Here is a 17,141-nt window from a genome sequence, read left to right on the forward strand (position 1 = left end):
TACTTGACTTGGAGATATGACTGAGACACAGATAATCGCTTTTCCAGTGAAATTTAGAATTTTAAAAAGCAGTGTTTATTCAAGTTCTACCCTTGAGTTCTGGGCTAGATTACAATAGAAATTTCTTGGAGAAATATGTATGATTTAGAATTATTAAATGAGCTGATATATTTCTAAAATGACCCAAAGTTTACTCTCTAACAAAGTCACATATTAGTGTTTGTAATATATACATAATAAAGTTTACATATTAATAGAGAATATATTTTTATGCATATAGAAATACCCTGCTAACACACAATAGGGCAAATCTAAATACAACAACAATTTCCAGTTTTAACAGTGATAATGCAATATTGAGTTCAGTATATTATTATATATGAAATTGTTTTAGAAATTGGCAATAAACATGTGGTCCATAACTATTAAATATTATATTTGGTTAACAAGAAAGCTGTATTAAGGAACTCTTTTATTATGTGAGATTATGACTGTTATTTAGTTGACTCCGTGAGAAGTTTATACCACTATGGACACTCATTATGTAGATATTTATTTATTCTGCTGGATATTAGTAAGATATTCTCTAAATTCCAATAATAAGGCAAGAGTAATGACATCTTCTAGGACTATACTGTCCAATAGGCAGCCACACGTGGCTATTCAGTATTTAAATTATGATGAGTCTGATTTGAGATATATTTTATACACAAAATGCATACTAGATTTTGAGGATATAAAAAGAAAGCATGTGAAACATCTCAATAATTTTTATATTGATTATTAAAATGATAATTCATTTTACTTTCATTTTATTTTAAATTATTTATATTTTGAGGATAAATTATATATCCAATGTAGTTGATGAGAACAATATTATAATTCACATTCATATTTAAATGTACTGATTTCATATAAAAGTAGGATTGTGTGTATGTGTATGTGTTTTCGTCTTTGGAGTATATTTCAGACAAAAAAAGGGGAACTTCACAACACTCAAAGTGAAGTTGCACAGCGACATCTTTATAATGCCCTAGTTAGTGGAAGATAAGTCACAAAATATCTCATTTCCACATGACATTGTTGTTATAGGTCACTTGATTTCCATGTGGCTTGGTGCTCTGAGATCTAATATAGCTCTTCAGGCATTTATCAGGATTGCTTTTCTCCTCTTTTACCAGTATTAAATTTAAAAGCCAATACAATTAGAAAAAGTCAAAACATTTTTTAACCCAAGATATCCTTCAGAAAAAGAAGCAAACAAAGATAATAGCACCATATTGATAATTCTGTATTCTTCCAATAATTATTTTCTTGGAGATCTTTTTTTCCCTTTATTATTGTTTGTTTCAGGAAAATATTTGGAACTGACAGTAATTTGTGCTAAAATCAATACATAAAATATATATCCTTGATAAAAGTGATCCTAGAAATTGAATAAATTCCAACATAAAAATTTACATTATAAGGATTTGCATTTTGTATTCCTTTATCTCAGTGATGATCATATAAAATAATGGTCTTTGATAGCCTACTGCCCTGTGTGATAATGAGCCTGCATACAGACCTAAAAGTCAATGGAAAAGTTACATGAAGACATTTATAGTGGAAATCATCTTGCTAAGTTAAATTTTACTTAAATATGAGTAAATAATTTACAGATAAAACGTGTTAGAAGAACTGCCATCTTTCTAGAAATGTTTCCATTTGTATTTAAATCCTTAGTTCATTTTACCTATAATTAAAATTATAATTTAATGTCTGAAGTCATGAAGACATTTAAAAATTAAACTAAACTGTAGTATCTCTATTAAACAGTGGATTACATGTACTCTGTATTTTTGAGTGGAATTGTTTCATTAATCTTTACATGAAGTTATTATAATTTTATGATTAGAGTTTCCCACCAACAATTGAGAGATCAGAGCATTGAATTAACTTCACTAACCATGGTGATTAGATACACATTTGGGGGTTGATGGAGTAATTATGGAGAGAAGAATCTTACCAATATTTTAGCATATTGAAAGATTCCAGCACTTACTGGAAGTAATATCAAAGCTTAGTATAGGCTAATTGACTACTTCTAAGATTTTTCAGAGACTTAAAAACAAAGCAATCATAAGTTCCTTTGACTTTCCCTTATAATTATTCAGAGTAATTTTTATTAAATTTCTCTGAGGCTGAAAAATTATATGGTAATATTCTATAATCATAATCATTATTCCCCTCTCTCCACAGAACTTTTTAACGTTCCTTTTCTTTATCTGAACCTATGACAAAAATAGTAAAACACCTTGACAAACTGGGAAATCTTATGAAATTATCATTGATGACTGAAGTTTTAGCTATATGCCTAAATTAAAACTGTGTTTGCATTTTGAGAAGCACTGTGTACATTTCTTGGCTATTGTTATGATCCAGGTTATATCACAGGGTAGTTTCTTAATTAAGTATTGGCAAAACAAATACATTACATACATACATACATATTTCCTTTTCTGTTAATTTGCTATTTTTAATATCCAAAGGACCATTTATAAAATATTTGTTTTTAATGTATTAATAGTTTAATTATACAAACACATACTATTATATACTCAATTTTTATTACAGTGTTATGATTAAAACTTATTTCATAGCATATTTATTGACATAATATATAGTATTACTAAAAATTCTTAGGCCCATGATAAATTTTGAGTTAGCAGTAAATATATGAGGTCCATTATTTTCTTTAAGAGTCCAACAATCATAAAAGAGGTTGTCAATGACTTTACATTTCATTCAGATTTTGTCTCTTTTAACAATAGTAGTAAGGTTGATTTTTCTCATAATTTTTTTAAGGGATATTTAGCCACTGATTCTCTCACCCACCCCAAACCCCAAGCAGGGCATGCGGTGTTTTTGATTACTGAAGTCTCATAATACTGGTAGAATTTTCATATACTACAAATTCTTTCCTTAAGCCTACTTCTCTTAGATATATTCTTTTTACCTTTTTTCTTCCATTCTTCTTCAAATGGCCACACCTTCTTTGAGCAAGGCCTGTGAAGTCCTTCATCTAGAGTTCTTGGCCAGAGTTTCCTGGACCTACATGATATTAAAGATAGGCACACTGTACTCATTTGAAATTGCTAGACCTCAAGTATATTATCTCCAAATGATGCCAGATCTGATTGCTAAAATAGACCCCTTTGCTTTTCCCTATGAAGACATGAGAAATTCCAATTAGAATGAAAAGGATGTACATATAGACTTGCCAAGGAGCCAAGTTATTAAGGAACAGATAAATGATTTGCCAAAAGTGTATTTGAATAAATAAAGAAAACATCCTCAAACTTAATGAATGTCATATCTTTTCTAAATGTGAACATGAAAATTAGGAATAATCAAAGTAAAGTGAATAAAAATTAGAGGTTGTGGATGATACTCATCTAATGCAGATAGAGATTCTTAATCCTTCTTACCTCTTTGAAATAACCATGCTTACTTTCTAATAAACTTTTGCAACTAATACATTACTATAATCTTTTACCTAATATTGAGATGGTACAGTATTATCTCAAACAAGATATGGCTTATGGTTTAAGTAAAGTTGCAATGTAAGACTTCAGCCATTTTTTCATACCCATAAGCAAATGGCAGATAATCATGAACATGAGAAAAAATAAGACGTTTCACCTTTATTTCTCTGTACATACTTGTTTGAAAGAATCTATTCTCACCATTAGTTTTACTACTATTTGATTATTATTATACAACTATTTTATTGTTATTACTTTGAGAAAAATCTGAGTAAGACAGGAATCACTAGAGTCAGAGCTGGAGCTTGAGGTGGTCTGTAAAGATGGAAGGAGGACATAGTTACAGGGGGAAAATCTCTCACCCAGGAAGTTGAGACTAGGCCAGAGTCCACTAGAGGGCAGGATAAGGCATGAAGGTCATAAAAGGAGTTCAGAGAGATATATTGCAAGGGGGCAGCAAGTGAGGACAGACTTCCAGAGTGGAATAGAAGGCAAGAAATTGAGGAGCTGGGCCTCCACTCCTTCATGTCTTGGAGAGGGGCTGCTGAGAGCCAGCATTCATAAAGCTCCACTAGGAGCTGGGACTAGGACTGCTCGGTCCCCCAGAAGCTCCCTGTCTCCCGGAAATGCATATAGACAGGTTTAAAAGCATGTTATTTTCCCCCTACCCCCCTACAGAGTTCTGTACATAGAGTTCTGTGAAATATTGAAGGGGAAGAACTACACAAATAATAAAACACATTCCTTAGTCATTACTGTGAAATTCTATTCAAATTGCCCTGGGCCCTGTTGATCCTCAGGACAGAGTCCATGAGCAGTGTGTGGGACATTCTTTCTGCCTTCTGCAGTCAAATGAATGTCAAGTACGTACTGGAATAGGGCTCCAAGAACTGGCATCTAGTTCTGTTCACTTTGGTCATGTGACACCCCCTAAACTTTAATTTACTTTGTAAAATACTTCCTTTCCCTGTCTTACAGGATTGCTGTGGTGATAAAAACATTAGATGTTTACAAACAGACACATACTTCTAAATACCTTCAAAGATAAGAAACACAATTTTAAAAAATATTTTTATTTTTGAGAGAGAGAGAGAGAGAGCGCGCTCCAGCACAAGTGGAGGAGGGGCAGAGGAGGGGGGATGGAGGATCTGAAGCTGGCTCAGCGCTGACAGCACAGAGCCTGATGCAGGACCCAAACTCATGAACCATGAGATCCTGACCTGAGCTGAAGTCAGACACTTAAGCAACTGAGCCACCCGGGGGCTCCAAGAAGTACAGTTTTTATGTTATAAAGTTAATTAGTTTGGAGACACTCCAGCCCAAATAACCTTCAAATTGAATTAGATAAACTATTAAAAATGAAAATAACTAAGAGGCTACCCAGAATAAAATTTCTCTCAAATGATGAGAAACCAAAATTATCTGTGAAATTTTGACAACAATGAAAAGAAAGAAAAAGTTTGCTACTTACTAAAATACTTTTGTAACTTGATGTACAGAATGAAGTGAGGATACTTACATTGGTGAGCATGTGAGACATTTGGAGCCTGCATTTACTATTTGTTGATTAGAACATGAAAAACTTAAAGAAAAAGACATTTTTTTTCAAAATTAGGATATCTTTGAATTATTTGTATACACTACAGAATTACATGGATTTTGAAAGATGACATTTAAAATATTTTGGTACAGTAAAAAATTATTCAATCTTTTTATGGGAAATATCTTATGTCTTTTAGCCTATAGCTTGGTTTATGATTTAATATAAAGCTAAAGTCTTCTCCTTTATGATAAGTTTCAATGGCTTTTTTTTCTGTTTTGTAAAAAAAGCCAACCAGGAATACAAAATGTTTCAAATAATGGTTAATTATTAATTATATTATGACATAGAAGTTATAAAACAAGAAAAGCAAATTGAATGGGTAGACTCAAAGAAAAAATCTTGTTTTGATTTCTGAATATTTAGCGTTCTATAAATGTTATTTTTCTCATTCAGATTCACATGTGCAAAATATGTATGTTTCTTTAGTTTTTATAATTCCATCTTTTCACTGAAGTTTAAAACAATGTGCACTTGTTACATATATAAATGTATAACTTTTGAAACAAATTTTTCAAAGAAATGGTGCTGTGATATTAGAAAATTATATTAAATCTTCTTGCTATTATATTTTGAGGTATGCTTTACAAGAAAATTTATCAAAGCACATTTTCTGAATCCTATGCTAAGTGAAGAAATAGGTTAGGGAGAAAAGCAATGTGGTCTCACAATTGTGTTACCAGAGCCACAAAATCTCCTAGGTGGAAGACCTTTACCAGGTTTCTGGATAGAAATTCACATAGTTCAAAAAATATTTCATTGTAGATTACAACCCAAGCCATTGGACAGAATGTGGAAATAGCAATATAATGCTTTCTTTATTTAGATTTAAGCTGCCAGGGCTTATGTTATATCATTTTTGTCTCTTGGCTAGAATAGAAAAGAGATAATTTAGCATAATCTAATGCCTGACAAATGATACAATGACACTTGAGATTTTCTCACTTAGATTTTCTCACCATAATTTAGTAAAACCAAAACTTACTTAACATCCCTTCTAGGGAAAGTGACTCAGTTTCTGAATGTCACAGTTGCAAATGAATCTGCTTTCTGCCTATGGGAATACTGATGATGGGAGAGGAAATGTAATAAATCAGATTCATGAAAGCACTGAGAATTCTAACTGGACAGCATTAGTGTATAACTCTTATGGACACCCAAATACAGGCTGTCTCAGACAGCATCAAAATCCTACAGTAACTGAATTTGCTAATTTCTTCTCAGGTCTATGTACAATCAGTATTCAATGGAATATCTTGAAAATACCATAAAATAATATAGTCTCCTTGATAAGTAGTTATGTATATTATCTGAGGGAAGGCTTACCACCGACCCCCACTTCTCCGTTCCAACAAGATTTAGTATCAAATTCTTTTATTACCTATTTCCTGTTTTAGTTGTGATGAATAATTCACAAAATCTGATGCAAGGACTTTATCTTGAGAAATAATCGTATCTTCAGTGTATAAAAATCCATATAAATTCATGTGCATATATAATACTTTTGTAATTCATAGTAATAAAGCTTATCATTTCTAGACACAAAGCTTAGCACTTAGGTGGCATAAACATGGATAATCTGTAAGAATAATGAATAGCGAGTAAAGTTAAATGGGAATGGAAATTGGAAAAATCTCTACGGTATTGTTACTCAGAAAAGATACTTTAAAATAGAGAAAATAGAATTCATTATATTAATCGATAGTTCATATCTAAAGTTTGTATCTCTGTGTTATTTTTATGACAAGCTTTATGGTCTATTAACTGTATTTTGGATTCTGACATAAAGATAAATTTCCAAAGATGGTCTTCTTTTACTTTGAAATATCTAGATATAGCAAAACCACACAAAGAAGAACTGGGAGATATACCAGTTATTGATACCAGTTATTAAACCAACAACTGTCTAGAACCACTTGAAACTGAAGCAACACAAGGACTTAAGATTCCATTTCGATCACCTGTTGTTACGGTTATTGCTGTTGTTTAAAGGCATATATGAGGGGATGAAAAATCAAGGGATTTTAGTCTGAAAGATAAAAATTTGCCAGTTTTAGGAGAACAGTGGTCAAGGATCATGGGCTATAGTAACATAATTTAAGATGGTTATTTAGATGATGAAGCAGGGTAATTGCTATTTCAATAATGGAAAGAAGTTCCATGGAATCAGCTGTGATTGAATATGTGGAATGCCTTTCCAAGTGGTTTTAAGAGTGAAAGGATCACCCAGTGAATGGTGGGTGATCCTTGGAAAGATTTCTTTATTACATATAAATATAATATTAAATAAATATTAAATAAATAAACCTTTCCAGAATATATTTAATTACAGTATATAAGTCATACTTACCATGTACCAGGCAATGTAGAAGGATCTTTACCAGGCATAATCCTTTCAAGTCTTTTAAAAAATTCTACATGATAAATACTGTTTACCATCTGCATTTTAGAGGATGAAATTTATATTTAGAGACTGAAGTAACTTGACCAAGGTTATAGAGTTAAAAAAGCAATGGAATTGGTTCTGCAGAAGAAAAAAAAATGAGATAATATAGAAGAGGTTTTTTTGCATTAAATAAAAAATAAAAATAGATGTTTTCTAACTCCCAGATAGATACTCTCAGATTCTGTTTGTGGCAGAAGCCACTTTTTCCAAGTGTTTAAATGGATGCAGGCAAGAGAAAATCCTGCTTATTGAGTTTATTAGCTCTATTTTTTTGTCTGTCTTCCACAATATCTATAAAAATAGATATAATGTAAATAGCAACTTAGACTGGTCACTTTGGACAGTATGATAAGAATACTTGCAATTCCAAAACAAATTCATTTTCAGACACCTTTTTCTTTTTTCTTTAATCAAAGATTCTCACAATACCAACCTCTTGTGAGATGGATAATTATCCATAATTACAAATGCATTAATGATAAAGGGATGCACAACTGTTTGCTCTATCTTTCCCTGATATTTTTGCATGTCACTTGCTTTCCTAAAATGGAAGCAAAACAAATTTGCTTCTCTTGGTATGCTTATCACCTTCAAATCTGTAACCATTTCTTTGCAGTGATCACTCCGTTTAGGTGTTAAGTCAAACAATGGAAACTTTGAGTTTAACCTGAGTGAGATTTTCACATTGGAAAGAATCTCATGAAGAATTCTTTTAGGTCACTGCCAAATTACAAAATGTAATTTGAAGAGTAAGTGGAGCAAAATTATAGTGTACTGCTATTTTAATGCCCTTCCCTATTTGCTCCCCCTCATCATCCCTTATTCCTCTAGGTTATTTTCCCCCTTAAGAATGACCTATCTCTCCTTCTGACTTTTCAGTAGGAACACGTGAGTAACCAAGTATGGTTAAAGAGAGAGATTTTACTTTCTTGCTTCGCCTTTTCCCATTTTGCCCCTCCCTGTGTACCCTCTGTCCCGGCTTATGGGTTTTAAGTTCTGGATGATAACTGGCAATAGGAGAGAAACCATCATAATTTCACCTTGAATTCCAGGTTTCTTTGGATTCATAGTCTCAGCAGTGTCAGCACTTAAATCATGTTGTTGATTTCATGTAGAACCATCCTGTTTTGAAAGCCAGTGTTTCTTACCATTATAAAGCAACCATGTGTATAAGAATAAGACAAGACTTCCTGTTTAGAAACATGCCCCTTTGATGGGAGTCAATGAAACCGAGCCAGCATATTTAGAAATATTCATTCTTGAACTGGCATTTTGCATCCGAATATTTATTCATATTTATAAATAAGAGTAAATGTGTTTTGTAAAAGAAACCCTTTCTTTTGAGGTTGCTGGCAGCTCAGCTTTTTTTTTTTCAAATATGGTATACGAAAGAATAAAAAAGAAACCAGTTTGCATGTTTCCCATATTAACACAACCTAGAATAATTTACAATACGAATAAGTAGGATTCTAGGAGATGAATGCAAATTAGACCTTTTAAATCAGAAACTAAATTAATCATTGAATTATAATTGCAAAGTAATATTATCATACATTAAGTAGTATTGAGTTAATTCAGTTGCATAGCAGAGAGGGCCCTGACTTGTGTTCTTCCCACTTCAATGTTTTAAAACACTAATGATCTTAAGACTGGCCTCTTAGCCAGTCAGTAAAAGGTCAGGCCATTGCTCTATCGCATGAGTAACCAAGTGTTTTCATTTATTTGCTGTTCTATTCCTATCTTCTTGTTTATCTTCATTTCATTTTTGTTTTCAGTTGACATGTGGTCAGTAGGGTGCATCATGGGAGAAATGATAAAAGGTGCAGTGCTCTTTCCTGGCACTGATCGTATCCTTCTTAGCAGCCAGTGGTCTCTATGGGTATCTTTCTCAATCAGTTCCCTTTGGTCTCAAACACAACACTGCTGATGGTATATATTCACTGCCTTTGGTCCTAAGAGACTCCAATGTCAAATATTTACCAGCTGGCATCATGGTAGAGTAACCTTGCCTCCTAGCTAGATCTTATGGGGATAATACAGTATCAAATATGAAACATTCAGCATTCTTTCAAAAGATCTGCCTTAAAATTCAGTCCTATGAAACTTGTAACAGTGATATGCTCTTCTCTATTGTTTTTTTGTTGTAGATGTTTTAAAATTAAGTTATATTCATAGCTAGATAATAAGTGACAAAATATTTCAGCTTTAAGACTGGAGATTTATTATTTTAAGAAATATTCACTTGACATGGAATCTTTTTTTTTTTTTTTAATTTTTATGTTTATTTATTTTTGACAGAGAGAGACAGAGCACAAATGGGGGAAGGGGAGAGAGAGACAGAGATACAGAATCCCAAACAGGCTCCAGGCTCTGAGCTTTGACATGGAAATCTTTAATCAGATTTATTTTCACCCTCAAATACGATAGGTTTATTTTAACATATATTCATGCATGCATATGAGTTTCGTTTTAAGATTAACCTCTTTCAAAATTTTTTCTGTCATTTACTTCATCTCTAGGAATAATAGATCCAATTCCTTGTTCTTATTTTGTCTACATTAACAAGTGCAAAAATTAAAACCTCATTAATTAATAATGATTATATAAAATATCTGAAGAAACAAATTTCTATCAATTGAATAAGTAAATCTTCTGTTAGGATACCAGAGGCTCTGCAGCATTAAATAGATACAGACAATGTGTTATTAGCATATGGGTGTATAATAATCTATTTCCTTAAGTTAAATATCTTCTTACACTCAAGTCACTTATACAGATATTATGTCCTCATCAAACTGAGGATAAAACCTCTGCTTATATGACCATGATTCAAAAATCAAATCAAATCTATAATAATGGGGTTTTAATATATAATTAATAGAAACTTAGTTACTAATGCAGTGTATCCTAACGATATTATGATTAACTATTAGCTTTGGGGATTAATATATTACTTATATGGATATATGTAGTTTCATATATATATTCTCTGTATGTATTAAAATACCAGTTTGGGAAATGATTGTGTTAGGCACTCAATTAATTTTTTTCAGTGAAAGAACTAGCCTAAAATGTTTCATTCAGTAAGAAATAAAGCTACACTGTTTTTCTCCTATTCTTTTTTCTAGTCTTAAATATGACACACATTATTTTTAAAGTTTTTCTATCTATATTGCAGTTTTGTCTTCTACGTATACATTTTATTAGATAACATCTATAAATTTGCCACATTCTTGTTTATGTAATTGCTGTTTAAAAATAAGTTGGCCTGATAAAAACTAAATTCCTTCAGATTTCTAAAAAACAAAACAAAACAAAACAAAACAGGGTTTCTTTAATTCCAAAGGATTTTAAACTTTACTTTGGTCTTTGGACATGAACATGAAACAGTTCTTAAGTTTTGGCTAATTTTAGGCATTTAATTAAAATGAACTCAATCTGTTGACTTTGTACTCTGCTTTTTCAGAAGTTCATTGTGGTAGAATAATCAATGACTGAAACAAGTATTTCCCACCTCTAAATTAAAATGATTGATTTTCATTACTTTCCTTACATTTTCTATTTAAAGATCAAATCAGATTTCCACAACTGAGTTATTAAGTACAGATTAACAGTTCTTAGAATCCATTTCTTGGGAGAAGTTGCTTGGATATCATTTCTAACTTGGGTATTAAGATCCCTTATAAGTTTTTCATTCTTTCTCATTGCCAAGTAGTATTCCATTGTGTATATAAACCAATTTGACAATAAATTTTATAATAAAAATATCCCTTATAAGTAAAGCTTTAGGCTGCTACTAATGTTAAAGTCTCATATGAGATGCCCTTTCAATGCCTGAGCTTGGTATTTTTATATTGAGTTATTTCTGGATTTCTTCTTATAGGGATAACATTCCTGAAGGATAAATGCTAATTGTTTTCTAAAGTGGCCCCTCTGAGTGTAAGAGGTGGTCTTTTAATGATTTCAAACATGTTGGTTTAAGTTTAAATCAGTCTTTTTCAAGCAAACAAATTATGAACTGAATATCACAAACTCTTAAAATGCAAGACAAATTAGTTTTTAAATTCTCTATTATTAGAAATAAGTTATCTGAAGAATAATAAAATTATGTCTAAGTTTATTAGCTAAATAGAACCTTTAAAATGGAGTTAGTAGTATACAATATGTATATTATACATCTATACAATCCATCATTAGAAGTCGTATTATTTTAATCAACATATCCTCACTTATGTGAAGGCATTCTCAAAATAAATGCTAAAAGTCCTTGTGATATGAGTCATACAAATCTTCTTCTTTTATAAATCAATTCAACAGCAAAACTTAAGATATTAATAAGGCCTTATACCCTTTACCTTTTATTTCTAAAAGAGTTCAACATATTATTTTTAGCATTGAGAAATTTAGATAGCTAAAAGCAGTTCTTTTTTTTTTAATGTTTACTTTTGAGAGAGAGAGAGAGAGAGGCATGTGCGCTCACATGCAAGCGGGGGAGGGACAGAGAGAGAGGGGGACAGAGGATCTGAAGCAGGCTTTCTACTGACAGCACAGAGCCCCATGTGGGGCTGGAACTCCCTAATGGTGAGGTCATGACCTGATTTGAAGTAGGACACTTCACCGACTGAGTCACCCAGGCACCCCTAAAAGCAGTTCTTAAAATGTTGTATATTTACATGCCACTTAATTGTTAAATGTATTTTAATATATATTAATTGAATTTTATTCAAATCAAATGTTTTTAACTGTAGAAGAGTCAGAACTCAACTACTGAGATGCTTCTGGGAAATCTAAAGAATTTCATCACAGCAAAAATATTTACTGTAAAAATTAAAAAAAATATTTTATATTAAATGAGTGAATTAATATTAAATATACAGCTTTTGGATAAGATTAATAAAATGAACACATATATACTACCACTCAGATTAAAAAATAGAACTTTGAATGTCTTTGTGTGCTTCTCCCCTGTCATTTCCTCCTTTCTCCCTGGAGGTCATCACATCCTAAATATATGTTTTTACAGTCTTCTTGACTTTCCTTATATTTTTTACCACAGGTAAATTTATCCCTAAACAACATATGGTTTAGCTTTACGTGTTTTACATATGGCACAAGTCACATTATTTTTGCTACTTGTTTTTTTTGAAGTGAACATTGTAGTTTTGAGACTTTTTCATGTTAATTCATCAGTTCATTTTCATTGCTGTAAAGTAGTCCAGTCTCTGAATATATTCATAGCTTCATTGTTTATAAAAGTAAAAGCAAAAACAAAAACTGGATAATCCAAAGCCTATTTGTCGGAGAGTAAATTCACTGGACTACTTTTATTTTTATAGTTCATGCATTTTTAGGTCTTAAGAATCCTTTGATGCCTTTATATTCTCTTGTAACTTTACTATGAATGTTTTAAAGTTTAATCTTTTACATTTAAGCCTTTAGTTCACTTGGAATTTATTTTTGTGTATGATGTTAAAGAGAGATCTAATTTATTTTATTTCAGTTCCACTTATTGACTAGCTTATTCTTTCTTTACTTGTCTATAATGCTGTCTCTCTCAAATTTCCACATATTGAGGGAAGGGGTATTCTGGGATGCTGGGCTCTATATTCTGTTCACTGGACTGTTTGTCTCTTTTGTATCACTATTACCCTTTCTTAATACAAATGTTTATTGTGTACTTATATCAGGTAAGGTAAACCTCACCTTTATTGTTTTCTTCAGAAGTATCTTCGCTATTAATGAATCATTGATTTTCCATAAACAGTTTAGAATTGGCTTGCTAAGATGTCTATTGGTATTTATACTGAAACTGTGTTAAGTCTATAGATCAATATGTGGAGAATTGGCTATTTAATTTTTTTTTAAATGTTTATTTATTTTTGAGACGGAGACAGAGCACTAGTGGGGGAGGGTCAGAGAGAGAGGGAGACACAGAATCTGAAACAGGCTCCAGGCTCTGAGTTGTCAGCACAGAGCCCAACGCGGGGCTCGAACCCACCAACTATGAGATCATGACCTGAGCCGAAGTCGGCCGCTTAACCGACTGAGCCACCCAGGCGCCCCGAGAATTGGCTATTTTAATTTAGATGATTTTTTTCTTTCTCCTGAACACTCAAGGATCTTAGCACAAACTAATTTAGATCATTACTGTACCAACTTAAATATATCCAGTGTTTACTTCTTTTTCTTTAGCCTCATACATTGACAATATTATAATATTATTGCACACAGAATTTGTTTAGAATCACCTTGATATGAAAGAATTCTATAATTTTCTTGGCTTACCACTACTTCTTGCAATTTGGCCCTTTATTTTAAGATTATTTTCCTTCTTTCAACATTAAAAATCAGCTTTGTTCTTCCACATCGACAACAATTTACATGAAAATAAAAATATGAATATAATGCCTCTTACAGTAATATTAAATCAAATAAAATACACCTCTGGTTTCCAGTTCCACATTTAAGAAGCTTGGAAGTAGTCACTTCATCCTAACAAGATGTAAAAAGGCTAAACAGATTGAAAATCATCAACACTCTTTGATCTGTAAGGGAGGGGAATACATAGAGAAAACTGCTCCCAACCGTTAGAGAAACGGGCTAATATAGGGTTTCATGTCAAGGGTAGAAAAATCTGAACTATAACTGACAAACTTCTAGAAACTCAGCGTGGACAACTCTCAGATTTAAAAACTCCAGGGAGAGTCAGTCGCATGGAACCACAACATTGTTAGATTTACCTCCAGGAACTTGATCAGGTTCCTACAGAAAATATGAGAGAAAGATCACCTCATTTTTCCTATAGTGGGGAGGGAAAAAGAATCAATTTTAAATACGCAAGGACAATCTGTTTTTGTTTGTTTGTTTGTTTGTTTTAATTTTTTTAATGCTTATTTATTTTTGAGACAGAGACAGACAGAGCATGAACAGGGGAGGGTCAGAGAGAGAAGGAGGCACAGAATCTGAAACAGGCTCCAGGCTCCGAGCTGTCAGCACAGAGCCCGACGCGGGGTTCAAACTCACGGACTGTGAGATCATGACCTGAGCCAAAGTCGGCTGCTTAACCGACTGAGCCACCCAGGCGCCCCGGACAATCTGTTTTTCTAATTTCTTTCTTTTTTTTTTTAACCTTGTTGAGTTTTTAAATTTTAATTCCAGTAGAATCAACAGTGTTCTATTAGTTTCAGTGTATAATATAGTGATTCAAAAATTCTATACATTACTCAGTGCTCTTCATGATTTGTGTACTCTTTAATCCCCATCACCTATTTCACCCATCCCCTCACCCACCTCCCCTCTGATAACCATGAGTGTGTTCTCTATAGTTAAGGATTCGTTTCTTGGTTTGTCTCCCTCTCTTTTTTCCCTTTGCTCATTTGTTTTTCTAAATTCCACATATGAATGAAATCATATTTGACTCTCTGATTGACTTATTTTGCTTAACATTATCCTCTCTAGCTCTATCCATGTCATTGCAAATGGCAAGATTTCATTCTTTTTAACAGCTGAATAATATTACATTGTATACACCACTTACTTATCCATTCATCTATGAATTAATATTTCGGCTGCTACCATAATTTGGCCATTGTAAATCATGCTGTAATAAACATAGGGGTGCATGTATCTGTTTGAATTATTATTTTTATTTTTTTGGTAAATACCTAGTAGTGCAATTACTGGATCATAGAGTAGTTCTATTTTTAACTTTTTGAGGAAACTCATTACTGTTTTTCACAGAGGCTGTACCATTTTGCATTCTCACCAACAGTGCATGAGAATTCCCATTTCTGTACATCCTCACCAACACTTGTTTCTTGTGTTGTTGATTTTAGCCATTCTGACAGGTATGAGGTGATATCTCATTGTAGTTATGATTTGCATTTCGCTGATGATTAGTGATGTTGAGCATCTTTTCATGTGTCTGTTGGTCATCTATGTTTCTTCTTTGGAAAAATGTCTGTTTATTTCTTCTTCCTGTTTTTAAGTTGGATTATTTGTTTTTGAGTGTTGAATTATATCAGTTCTTTATGTATTTGGGGTACAAACCCTTCATCAGATGTGTCATTTGCAAATATCTTCTTCCATTCAGTAGTTGCCTTTTAGTTTTGTTGATTGTTTCCTTTGCTGTGCAGAAGACTTTCATTTTGATGTAGTTTTAATAATTTATTTTTGCTTTTATTTCCCTTGATTTGGGAGACATATCTAGAAAAATGTTGCTATGGTTGATATCAGAGACATTACTGCCTGTGCTCTCCTCTAGGATTTTTATGATTTCAGGTCCCACATTTAGCTCTTCAGTCCATCTTGAATTTATTTTTGTGTATGGTGTAAGAAAGTGATCTAGTTTCGCTCTTTGGCATGTGGCTGTCCAGTTTTCCCAATACCATTTGTTGAAGAAACTGTCTTTTCCTCATTGCATATTCTTTCCTCTTTTTTCAAATTGACCATATAATTGTGGATTTATTTCTGGATTTTACTTTTTTAATATTTATGTATTTATTTTTGAAAGAGAGAGAACAGGAGAGCAGGGAAGGGGCAGAGAGAGAGAGAAGGGAGAGAGAATCCCAAGCCGACCTTGTGCTGTCAGTGCAGAGCCCCATGCAGGGCTCAAACTCACAACCATGAGAATCGTGACCTGGAAATCAAGAGTCAGATGCCCAATGAACTGAGCCACCTAGATGCCCTATTTCTAGTTTTCTATTATGTTCTGTTGATCTATGTGTCTATTTTTGTGCTGGTACCATACTGCTTTGATTACTACAGCTTTTGTAGTATAACTTGAAGTCTGGAATTATGATACCTTCAGTTTTGTTTTTTTCTTTTCCAAGATCGCTTTGGCTATTTGGGGTCTTTTGTGGCTCCATACAGATTTTAGGATTATTCCAGTTCTGTGAAAAATACTCTTGGTATTTTGATAGGAATTATATTAAATCTGTAGATTGCTTTAGGTAGTATAAACATTTTAACAATATTTGTTCTTCCAGTCCATGAGCATGAACTATCTTTTTATTTCTTTGCATTATCTTCATTTTCTTTCATTAGTGTTTTATAGTTTTCAGAGTATAGGTCTTTCACCTCTTTAGTTAGGTTTGTTCCTAGGTAGTTTATTATTTTTGGTGCAGTTGTAAATGGGATTATTTTCTTAATTTCTCTTTCTGCTGCTCATTTTTAGTGATTTATGCTCACTGTACAGATCTGTACATTGATTTTGTATCCTGTGACTTTACTACTGAATCCATTTGTCAGTTCTAGTAGTTTTTTTGGTGGAGTCTTTCAGGTTTTCTATTTATAGTGTCCTGTTATCTGCAAATAGTGAAAGTTTTACTTCTTCTTTACTAATCTGGATGCCTTTTATTTCTTTTTGTTTGATTGCTGCAGCTAGGACTTCCAGTACTATGTTGAATAAAGGTGATGAGAGTGGACATTCTTGTCTTGTTTCTGACCTTAGGGGAAAAGCTCTCACTTTTTCCCCATTGAGGATATATTAGCTGTGAGTCTTTCTTATATGGCCTTTATTATGTTGAGGTGTGTTCCCTCTAAATCTGTTTTGTTGAGGGTTTTTGTC

General features: G+C 32.6%; 1 protein-coding gene across 8 annotated transcripts in view; it reads left to right on the plus strand.

Moving 5' to 3' along the window:
- Window positions 1–17,141, plus strand: part of MAPK10 (mitogen-activated protein kinase 10) — a 306,598-nt gene that overhangs the window by 226,283 nt on the left and 63,174 nt on the right. The window contains exon 9 of one of the 8 annotated variants that reach the window (XM_040479140.1): window positions 9,349–9,420. The exons of the other annotated variants lie outside the window; for them this stretch is intronic. Coding sequence (XP_040335074.1) covers window positions 9,349–9,420 — 72 coding nt within the window. The remainder of the gene's footprint in view (window positions 1–9,348; window positions 9,421–17,141) is intronic. 8 annotated transcript variants of the gene reach the window in all.

This window comes from Herpailurus yagouaroundi, unplaced genomic scaffold (genome assembly GCF_014898765.1).
Source record: "Herpailurus yagouaroundi ecotype Mexico unplaced genomic scaffold, PumYag 28, whole genome shotgun sequence".
In the NCBI taxonomy this organism is placed as follows: domain Eukaryota; kingdom Metazoa; phylum Chordata; class Mammalia; order Carnivora; family Felidae; genus Herpailurus; species Herpailurus yagouaroundi.